This window comes from Mustela lutreola, chromosome 5, assembly GCF_030435805.1.
Source record: "Mustela lutreola isolate mMusLut2 chromosome 5, mMusLut2.pri, whole genome shotgun sequence".
In the NCBI taxonomy this organism is placed as follows: domain Eukaryota; kingdom Metazoa; phylum Chordata; class Mammalia; order Carnivora; family Mustelidae; genus Mustela; species Mustela lutreola.
The window spans coordinates 74,171,451-74,182,731 of record NC_081294.1 but is presented as its reverse complement, the minus strand read 5'-3'; the positions used below and the strand labels follow the sequence as shown (position 1 = coordinate 74,182,731).

The following is an 11,281-nucleotide window of genomic DNA, read 5'->3' as shown; positions in this document are numbered from 1 at the left end:
GAATAGCAAATTGAACGCAGCCTTTTTTTTTTTTTTTTAATGGTGATAGAGTAAGACCAAATAGAATTTATTCCAAGAATGTAAGGATGGCTCAACATTTGATAATCTATTAAAATAATTCATCACATGAATTACCAAACAGATAAAATTCATGATCCTGACAGGAACTAAAAAGATATTTGATAAAATTCAGCTATCATTTCTAATATGCAAAACTATTCCCTAATATGAAATCAATAGCAACTAGAAATGCAAAACTATTCCCTAATATGAAATCAATAGCAAACATGATACTTAAATGAAAAATATTGAAAGTATTCCCAGTAAAATGAAGAAAATGTCAACAATGCTTGTTATTACAAAGAAAAAAAGGGAAGGAAGGAAGGACAGTTGGAAGAAAGGGAGGAGGGGGAAAAAAAGAAAAAAGACAGCATTCTAAAGGAATTGATTACAGCATCAGGGATCAGCCAACTAGGGCTGGCTGCCTGTTTTGTTTTGGTTTGGTTTTGGTTTGTTTTTTGCCTATTTTTCTTTTAAATAAAGATTTATTGGGACAAAACCGTACACACCGATTTACATTAGGTCTATAGCTACTTTCCAGTTACAACCAAAGAGTTCAATAGCTGCAAACAGAGACCACATAGTCTACAAAGTTCATAATATTTACTAACGGGATGTTTACAAAAAAAGTTTAAAGAGGATCATTATTTTCAATGAAAACATACACTTAAGAAAAAAAAAAAAAAGAGAATCAATGGAAAATCATTCCAACTAATAGGAGGAGGGTTCAGTAGTTGGTGGGTATATAAGATAAAGATATAAACATTAAGACATCCATTGTGTTAGATTGCATAGCCAAATTCTTTGCCATGTAATTGTTCAGTGTGTGCTCACCATGGGCAAGGTGACCTGCTTTGCTCATCAATCGGTTTGATGGCTTGCTTTGGCACTGAGATGTTGGCAGAAATGATGCAAACAGAGGCTGGAGATGACACTGAGAATTGGTCTTACTCCTTTTATACTTCCTCCACTACTGTGAGCATAATGTTTCTGGATTATCTTACTGGTCTTGTGCATATGGGAGCTGAGATGCTCCAACCAATACAGCTGTATCTACAGTCTACCTTTAGGCCCAAAGCCATACTTTGATATATGGATTGCACTCAATGGACTTGAAATATAGTCTACATAGTTGGGTCAGCAGAAACAGAGGTTGATAAATGGCATAGCAGACGAGATCACAGGCTTTGGGATCAGAAAAACCCAGTCACTAGCCGTGTGTTTAAGGCAACCCTCTTAGCCTCTCTGAGCTTCAGCATCTATGGAGTGGGGCTAATAGAGACTGTGCAGAAGGCCAAGGGACATAATATATATATAAATTGTTTCATATATTACCTTGCACATAGTAAGGGTTCAGCAAATTCTAGTGCCTTCCTCAATGTAACCCAAAACAGAAGTTCTCATCCCTTTTTAATTAGATGTACACCAAGAAACTGTCTGCTGCAAGGGGAAGGTGGGTCCCACATTCTCCAAGAAACACGGGGGCAGGTTTCTGCTAATAATGGGCTGTGTCAATGGGAAAATGTAAAGAATGCATTTACAAGGATGGCCTAGAGTATTATTCACTGATAGTGAGAAGGAGCAGAAGCCAAAAAGAGAGGAATGGAGCCAAGATCTTGGAGCTCTGGAAATTGCTTGGAAGCTAAACTCGGAGCTGTGGGCCCCGAGTCCACGGGACCCGGAATGTGCTTTGGAGCAATGTGAGGGGAGAGGTCCAGAGCACCACCTAGAAATCACCCTCCCTGGGGGAGAATCCTCTTCAGGGATAACAGCATCCAGTGGGGTTTGCCCGTCACAGTTGGTTGGGAAACAATGACTTAGAAGTAACTATTTGGTTAAGAAATTCGTGCTTGAGGATTCTCATAACTAGCTATCTCTTGGCTATTTAAAAGAAAAGGCAGAATGGGTTTTACTTAGAAATTCTGTGTCTTTTGTGTGTGTCATTTCATGCTGGGGCTTCCTAGAACAAATAACCACGTTGTTTTATTCCTAGAGCAATAATCCATGACACATGGGTGTTTAATCACAAAAATGTCAAACTTTATCTTTGAAACAAAATAATTGGTTGAGTATTTTCTTTTCTCATTATTGTAAAATATGTTATCTACACTACATCTTGGTAAGCATCCCACTCTCAAATCTTCTTGATATTTAAAACAGGTGAGTAATTAATTTCTGAGCTTGGTGTATTTCCTCTGTAGGAGATCATTTGCTTACTAACATTCTGGTATCACAATAAATCCTAAAAGCTAAACCTCAAAAGCTGTAGACTTCGCTAGATAAACATCTGCTGTTGTAATGGTGTTTTAAACTGCAGAGTTGCTATTCAAATATTCTTAATTCTTTTCATTTCTATAACTGAGTGGTTGGGAGGATAGAAAAAAGCTATAAGGAATAGTCACCTAACTTTCTTTCTCTTCCCCCCCCACCCCGTTTCTTCCTCTATGGAGTCAGAGTTCCCACACCTGGCATGCCTTCTTCATGTAGTGACTATGAGAACTGGAAGGGAGAAGAAATTGAAAAGCTCTCCAAAGTTCTGAAGGGACTGCCCTGCAGGAGGCTGTATTTTGTTGATTGCTTACTCACTCTTCAAATGCTTCCCTTGCTCAAATTCATGAATGTTATATCTGTTCTTTGTTAATGATCCACTGGGAACATGTCTTCGTCATTTCATAAATAATATACATTAAATACAGTTTTACAAAATTAACGTTATTCATTACTCATTCACTTAACCAGCAATTCCTGAGTACTTAGAATAGACCACGCCCTGGGAATACAGTAATGAACCAGAGTCTAGCATCATACCCTTCTCATGGAACTTAATCCCACTTGGAGGAACAGATACAAGACAGGATTGTGCAGATTGCAATGACTGCTGTGGTCATGGAGGGCCACATGGAGGAAGTGGCACTTGAGCTGAAGCCTGAGGGATGAGAACAAGCCATACATGGAAGAGCTGAGGAAGAACATTCCAGGAAAGCTTAGCAAGAACAAAGGCCTGGAGGCTGGAAATAGAAAGCAACCAATATGACTATCAGGTGGGAGCTAAGGGGAAGAGCAGAATATGAGCATAGTCTGGACCAGACCAGATCACATTTCCAAGAGGAAATGTGGTTCCCTTTTGAGGAAGCATACCAAATTGATACCCCTATCCTTCTATGAGGTGGGGCTGAGTAATCTGCCCCAGATTCCAGTGCAGGTGAGTGTCAGTGGTACATGGATATGTGGAAAGGCTAAGTAACCAGCCCAAGGAGCACCAGTGTCCAATGATGACATTTCCCTGCAACAGTACTTGGGGGTAGATACAAGGGTAGGTGACCCAAGGCCAGTTTTTCAGGCCAGTATTTGACCCAGAGAAAATGGAATGTTAGTTCACCCACTTTTCTCCTGACTTCAATATGTAGGGCTCTTCACATAAACCGGGACCTACTTGAGATAACGCTGATGGTAGGTACCAGGCTACACCAAGAGAAGACCTTTGGCTCATGGGACCAGGAAGCTCACTCTACAGCCCACTGCAGAAGATGATGGGTATCCAGCACTTCAGAGAAGATGGCAGCCCATGATTCCAGAGCTTCCCCTGCCCTCCCTTCTGTACAGAGCCCTGAACTGAATAACAGGAAGGGGAATGGGAAGAGAGACCCTCAGGCCACCAACTCCTAGCTCAACATTTCCCAGGAGGGGAAGATCATAGATGATGTCTACTGATGAAACATTTCTTTGAATCTTTACAAGACTCTTCTGAGGTAGGCCTTACATGAAAACTGCACTCCCATTCCCCTTCCCATCATCCACATCCACGTCCTTGTTTTACAGTCAGGAAATAGAAGGATGAGAGGCCAAGCAACTCGCCCATATCCTTATGGCCAGCAAGTGATAGAAGTAACATTGGAACCCAGGCAGTCTGATTGCAAGGTCACAGGTGTTAACCACTACACTCTCCTATTACCCCGCTGGTAACTGGGCAGCCCAGTTTTCTTTCTGGATCTAGCCTCCATCTATCCAGTAAGGGGGCAGTATGGTGTTTTCCTCAGTGTGGAAGGCACATCTGAGGCGATGAGAAAGGATCTCCACGCCTTACATACATGGCATTAAATAGTACTGATCTACACAGTGGGAAGGTGATTGCCTTTTCAAGTCTCTTTTACATCTTCTAATGATGTTAGAAAAAGAAACATTTGATCTGATGCTGGCATATCTTTGACATTTCTCTGGCAGGTGCCGATTTCCATTTTTAGAAGAGATTTCCATTTTTACTAAGCTTCAAGAGGCAGGGTCTTCTGTAGGCAGTGATCTCTAGCTGGAATTTACTAGCACTATTGTATTCTCATTGTTACCTTCTATTGTTGCTCTCATGATTTTATTTTTCTCAGTTTTTTAAATGATTACTTCTACTTCTGTAAAGTGTTCATGTTGCTATTGTTACAATTCTCTTGTCCATTCCTGCATGGTTATAAGATGGCCTCAGAAGCTCTTGTTATCATATCCACACTTGAATTGCAATAAGGGTTAGGTAAGGGCAGGTCTCAGCAACTTTAGCCTCCTGTTCACCAGAAAAGCTAGTGAATTCTAGAGGCATTGCATTGATCAGAACATGTCATGTGGCCCCTTGCAGCAGCGCAGTAGAGGGACTAAAAATGTGGGTGTTTGGTCAGGCCCATTGCCACCCCGAAATAGTGAGGATTCTATCAGCAAGAAAAGGAGATCAGTACTCTGTAGAGATCAATACTCTGTAATCAAAGAGTTTGCCATAGGCTGGTAGGCCTCTGTAATTTCTCCTTAGTGCCTGCAGAGGACAAGTGTGGAACTGCAGGAGGATTTGGGGAAGTTAGCAAAAAGCCAGTTTTCCCCTTGTTTGCTCTCAAGAGACCTCCTTTCCCCATAGTCCGTCACGGCTCCTAAGGGATGGCATGAACAGCAACAACAATATTACCACACACTCTTACAGGGCTGGTGACTAAATCGTATGGATTTGTCCCACTTACTAGTGTGGCTCCAAGGAAAAGAATCCCCACTTTTGCAGCCTCTAGTCTGAGAAAGACACACTTTGTTAAGCCCACACACCCCCAAATGCCTGTCCCTGAAACTAGCTTTGAAACCTCATAAAATCATAGTTTTTGTGTATGTTTCTTACTATTTCAAAAACTGCTTTTCTCATTTATGTTTTGATTTAACAAGCATTTAGTGATAGACCGCATTTCCACAGGTGCCTGCCTGGGGGCTGAGGATACAAGGCTGAACTAGACACATATACATCTCTGTTCCTCAGCTTTCCCACCTATAAAACAATGGGGATAATCATAGTACTTATCTCATAGAGCAACAGTGAGACAACTTTCTGTCTCATAGTGGAAAAAAACAGCCTCATCAAAGAGGCAGGAAGCTAAGATACAAGATTATTTATTAAAAAATAAAAAATGGGCTCAGGTCATGATCTTGGGGCAGTGAGATTGAGCCTCGTCTCAGGCTCTGCACTCAGCAGGGAGCCTGCTGGAGATTCTCTCTCCCTCTGAGCCTCCCCTTTCTCTCTCTCTCTCTCTAAAATAAATAAATAAGTATTTTAAAAAAATAATAGATAAAAAATGGGGATGACAAATTAGTATCCACCTAATTTGGTGTCTATATGTCATACATGGCTTAATTCCCATCAGGTGCTTAAAATGGTGTCTAGTATGTAGTACATGCTCAATAAATGCTAGCTGTTATCCTATTTCAAGCACTGAGTGTTGACTGGATGCTGTGCAGGGTTACATAATTTCCCTAAAGACACTAAGGAATCCTCAAGGCCAATTTTAACAAACGCTGTTGCTACATTCTTGGTGGTACAGTTAAAGAGTTCCTCCTTCAGGCACCCATTTAAAGGAATACTTGCCCAAAGGTGCATTTGTATAAGATAGAGAATCTGGCCTGAGGCATGAAAAACACTGTTATGATTTGAGGATAAAGTACAGTAAGGTTAAGGTTGCAGTGGGTTCACCAGCGTAAGCTTGCAAAATCCTGACAGAGCAGCTCACAGGCATAATTTCTCATTCCCCACCCCCTCCTGGCCCTTCATTAGAACACCCATGACTGGCTAGTGGATCAGCATTTCCAATAAAGTAAAAAGGGGAAAATACAGACCTGGGTGTTCATGGAAAATATTCTAACTCTCACAACTAGAGCATCTGTCTTAAAAAAAAAATTATGGTTTTAAGATCTTTAACTTTTCCTTCAGCATCTCGGTACCCAACTTTTGAAAAGCATCTTTTCTGGAGAATGACATTTCCCAGCACAATGTCACATAGTCTTTGCCAAGTGACTCAATTCAACATATACAGTATATTTTCAATGTCAAGTGACCCAATCTTACATAGAAAAAGTGGGCACCTAGTATCAGTTTGATGTCAGGGTTTTCCCAGGTTTGCAGGGGAGCTTTAAATACGACTTCATCTCAAGGCATCTGCAAGCCAGCTTGCACCTCCGTGTCAAGATGCTCCTGCCCGTGGTGGTCCTTACCTCTGCCCTGCTCCTCTGCTCCGTGACCAGCAAGAGTTGTCCGACCTTCATAGGAATCAGGGATGTCACACACCTCATTGACAAACTGCAGGTAAACAGCAGAGCAGGGTGCCCACCGGAAAGGCAGCTATTGAAAACTTAGGTGAAACGTAAGAATGAAAAACTCACCCCCCATTATGGGTTCTTGTTTTTCTACTTACTTTAGGAACATCCAGCTTCAAAATGCAACTGCAGCCGCGCCAATGTGAGTCAATGCTCTTTTAAGAACTTTGCAAACTTACTGCCATGCTTGCGTCGGGCATCCTCACTCTGGAATTTTTCTTTTGCAGGTGACCGATTGTTTGTGTCTGACTATTCCTTCTGTAAGTATAGTAAAACAACATAATCTCGACCTTGTATTCTTTAAAAGTTTCAAGTAAAAATGAATTGCTCTATTTGATCTTTTAAGTAAGAAGATGTTACTCGATTGTTATTGTTATGGCTCAGTGTTTCCTTTTAAAAGCAGCCTCCTGAAATTCTATACCATCTACATCACTTTGTATCTAGTCAGCTTTATGCCCTTTCAGAAGGACTGAACACTCTTCAATCCTTTAAAAAAAATCTTGTATGTCTTTTTAGATTAGTGGCCATGTGCACAGATAAATGACACCAGAGCTGAGAATATCAGAATATAGCTTATATCATATTGCTTACTGATTTATTCCCTAAAACTCTAGAGTTGCAAAATGAGTAAGTAAAAGTAATTCTTTTTTCTTTCCTCTTGCATGAACTATCCAGGTGCTAGACCTTCTCTCCCCTTTCCTCCCTTCCTATCTGTCTTTTCGGCTGATGTAGGGTGGCTGTTGCAGTTTGAATGCTGGGAGGTTAGGGTTTCTAAGGCAGAGGGAAGGTGAAAAAAAGGGTTCCGGAGGGTCATTTATTCCCCATGTAGGCAAAGAGGAAGAGTGGCAGAAACTTTCTGGTTTAGGTGAGGAAGGAGGCAAACCCTGGGAGAATCTGAGCTTCTCACTTTAGCTGGGGTCAGATATCACAGCCCATCAGGGGGCATCCCTTCAAGGAGATGAGTGTAGGGTGCCTTCTGAGGATGGACCATGCATCTATAGTCCAGGCCAGACTCTCAGTTTATGGCCCATGATTTTAGTTTGCATGAAACACCGGCTCTATTCATTTGGCACATCCCATCAGACTGGTATGAGAAAGCTTTTCCTCTCTCTCTACTTTGGACCTTACTATTACAAGACATACAGCAGAGGAACATCAGGGGCTAAGGAGACTAGAACTAGTTTCCCAGCATCCATAGGCTTTGTGTTCCTTGGATGGAACCAACTGGAAATCTCCAAGGAGGGTCACTGAGGAAAAATGGTCTCACCTCGAAATGCTGATCATTTCCTAGACTAGGAAGGGACCGGTCTAAATACAATACCAGTTTAGGTTACGTCGGTTAAGTTAAAATAGCATCTGAAGGCATTCTCTTTGTGATTCTTCTCAACGTAGTCTTTGGAAGGTTTCTTTGAATCAATTCTTTTTATTTACCAGGACAGCTGCACCACACTGTGCTTCCAGGAAGGTCTGTCCCAGATGACCAACTCCACTGTGGGAACAAGATACCCCCTGATTTTCAATCGAGTAAAAAGAACAGTCCAAGACCTAAAGAAAAACAAGTGCCAGGTGACTTTGTTTTTATCTGTGATATGCTCTGCTTAGTTGTGTTTATGTAAGGGTCAATGACAACTCTATCGAAATGAAAAAAGGAAAAGGGATGATGAACTTGGAATTGGTAGCTCAAGGTCAGTAAGAGAACTCTAAAAATTTACCTAGACTGACAAAAGTAAAGTGAGATCTGCCCTAGATAGTCCATTATTCCCTCTAGTTTTAAAAAACACTCACATCCATGTTGCCATTCACTTCTCTTGAATGGCGAAAGCATTTGTCCTGATTGTAGTTAGAAGCTGAAATCTGGGGGATCAGAGCTGTGTCTCAAAGGATGCTAGCTAAGTTACACTAGGGCACCTTCTCTTCTTCAGCATATGCCCTGGTCCCTGGAGGGAAAGTTGGGTGGAACTCCTTGGGATTTACCATCTCCACAACTGTCCCCAGAAGGCTGAGAGTCCTTCCTTCAACTACTTACTGAGCTACTTACCATCAACAGCACTGGAGTTCTAAATGCTTAATATTTACTGTTTCATTGCAATACCATTTCAATGACAGTTGTTTCAATGATCATTTATCACCCTCACTTTATGGGAGGAGGAAACAGAGAAACAGATGCTCAGTGAGCTTAACCAATTTGCCTAAGGCTAGATACTTAATGAGGGGCAGAGTTGAGATTGGAAGTCTGGTCTATCTGACCCCAAGTCCCACTCTTAGCCATGACCTTGGAAGGACAACCAAAAAGGAAAATAAAACATTAAAACTCAACTAATCCTGAGTTTTCCTCTAATGAGGAGATTTAGGACCATTTGATGGGAGTGTGTGTGTGTGTGTCTGTGACACCGCAGGAACAGTAGCAGAATGTTAGCCACCTGCACTGTCTATGCAACATGCTAGCCCCGGACCTTCCCGAGTATTTGCCCTCTGCTGCCTGCATACCCCGCCCCACGGCACCCCTACCCCACCTCAGTACTCTAAGCAGGGTGATTCCTGGTCCACACTGTTCTAGTCACTCTGTCTTCGCTAACTTTTCTCCCCACAGTTTTTTTCCTGTGAACAGCCATGTAACCAAACCACAACAGGCAACACGCTGACGTTTCTGCGGAGTCTCCAGGAAACTCTTCAGAAACAAAGGGCGATAGGCAGAGTCTGAAGATGAAATATTATTTATGCTATTTATTGAATGAAAAAGCCTCCCCTTTAATCTGGGGCCATTAAAAACTCAAGTAAAGCCATGCTAAATCAAAATCAGTTGTAATTAACTTTTTTAAATTGTATTTTATTTTGGAATAAATATATATGAAGAAAAAGAACACCATCTGGTCTCCAGGTGCTTATTTGCTCCTTGCTGCTCAGAAAAAAAAGAAAGCTACAAATACCGTGAAGGGACTGAATGGATCAAGGACTCCTGTAATAACAGGATTCCTTGTCCTGAGCAGACTGGGAGACCCACTGCTCATGCCTGGGGACACAGAGGTCACAGTTAGGAGTGGTGTGTGGGGTTGGTCTGAGGGCTGTTCTCAGGGAGGCTCAGGGCACCCTCCTTGTGGGTGCTGGGGGAGGGAGGCTCAGGGCACTGCCGAAGAGTTCAGGGTACTGAGAAACCACCTGTGTACCTGAAACGGGAGAACATGTGGTAAGCCCAGGAGGTAGAAGCCTACCCAGAAATGTGGGCACCTACACACAGAAGACAGCAGTGTTTGAAACTAAGCCGGGGGAGACCCACAGGACACACTCTCTGAGTTAGAGCAACCCAGGGATCAACAGTCCCCTATTCATCCCCAAAGACCTTCCACAAGTGCCCACCACACGCCGGGCAGCGTGCCCAGCCAGGGTGCAGAACCTAACGGGGACTCTCCCAAAGGGATCCTTGGACTAGGTTGTTGACTTGGCTAGGTTGTTGACTTGGCATATGGAGCGCTCTCTGACGTTACATTTTTTTTTTTTTTAAGATTTTATTTATGTATTTGACAGAGAGATCACAGGTAGGCAGAGAGGCAGGCAGAGAGAGAAAGGAGGAAGCAGACTCCCTACTGAGCAGAGAGCCCAATGTGGGTCTCCATCCCAGGATCCTGGGATCATGACCTGAGCCGAAGGCAGAGGCTTAACCCACTGAGTGACCCAGGTACCCCTCTGATGGTACATTTTATATGTCAGCTAGACCAGGCCACAATGTGCCCAGATATTTAACTAAACATTGCTTTGGGGTGTGTCTGTGAAGGTGTTTCTGGGTGGGGTTAGCTAGCATTTGAATGAGTATACGGGCAGCGCAGCTTAGTGTGGATGGGCCTCATGCAAATCCACACAGGCCTGAAAAGGCCAAGGAAGCATTGGCCCTCTCTGTGCTGACCCCATAAGCTGGGACACTTGCTCCACATGGACTGGGACTTACACCATCAGCTCCTGGCTTTCAGGTCTCTGGACTCATATTATTCCCACACCAGCTACTTTCCTGGACCTGGAGCTTGCAGAGAGCAGAGCATGGCACTTCTCAGCCTCCTTAATGGCATGAGCCAATTCCTTATTATCTATCTGTGTGTCTATTGTTCGATTTCTCTGGAGAACCCTAGCTAATACACTATCCACCTGACTTCAATATTCAACCTGCCCTTTCCCTCAGGAACCCAGATCCTATCTTCTGTTCCATGGTACTGACTACCTTCTATGATGCTCTGGCATTCCTGACTTGACCATGTTTGTTGTTTGTTGTCTGTCTCTCCCTGCCCAGATGCCAGCTCCCTGAGGGGAGAGAATTTCCTCAGCTCACTGCTGCAGCCCAGACGCCTTTCCTGAGCCTGTACTCCATGTATGCCAGAGCAGAAACTCCATAAACACAGACTGACTGAATGAAAGACTTTCGAGATGCAGAAGCAGAGTATGAACTGGTCTGGTGGTCAGGCATGTACTCACCTAGAGAGGACATGGTGACACACTTGATGTGCTCACAGAGGTGAGGTCCCTTCACAGAGCTCCATGCTGGCCCCAGGCTGGGGTTCACATAACCTGGCCACTTGGGAGGGGGCCCTCTGTCAGCAACTTCCTGCCTGCCTCTGTGGGATTGACAGGGTGGAGG

The 11,281-nt window shown here is 43.2% G+C and overlaps 1 protein-coding gene across 1 annotated transcript; it reads left to right on the top strand.

The window, feature by feature from the left end:
• The first annotated feature begins 6,532 nt into the window (after positions 1-6,532).
• Positions 6,533-9,361, top strand: IL9 (interleukin 9). The gene is made up of 5 exons (XM_059173352.1): positions 6,533-6,649; positions 6,764-6,802; positions 6,888-6,920; positions 8,095-8,226; positions 9,251-9,361. Exons 1-5 carry the CDS (start codon positions 6,533-6,535, stop codon positions 9,359-9,361), a joined length of 432 nt encoding a protein of 143 aa, XP_059029335.1.
• The last annotated feature ends 1,920 nt before the right edge of the window (positions 9,362-11,281 follow it).

Coding starts and splice junctions, on each gene's coding strand:
- IL9 (XM_059173352.1), top strand. CDS start 6,533: ATGCTCCTGCCCGTGGTGGTCCTTACCTCTGCCCTGCTCCTCTGCTCC. Junction 6,803..6,887: donor GCAACTGCAGCCGCGCCAAT/GTGAGTCAATGC, acceptor TTTCTTTTGCAG/GTGACCGATTGTTTGTGTCT. Junction 6,921..8,094: donor TGTGTCTGACTATTCCTTCT/GTAAGTATAGTA, acceptor TTTATTTACCAG/GACAGCTGCACCACACTGTG.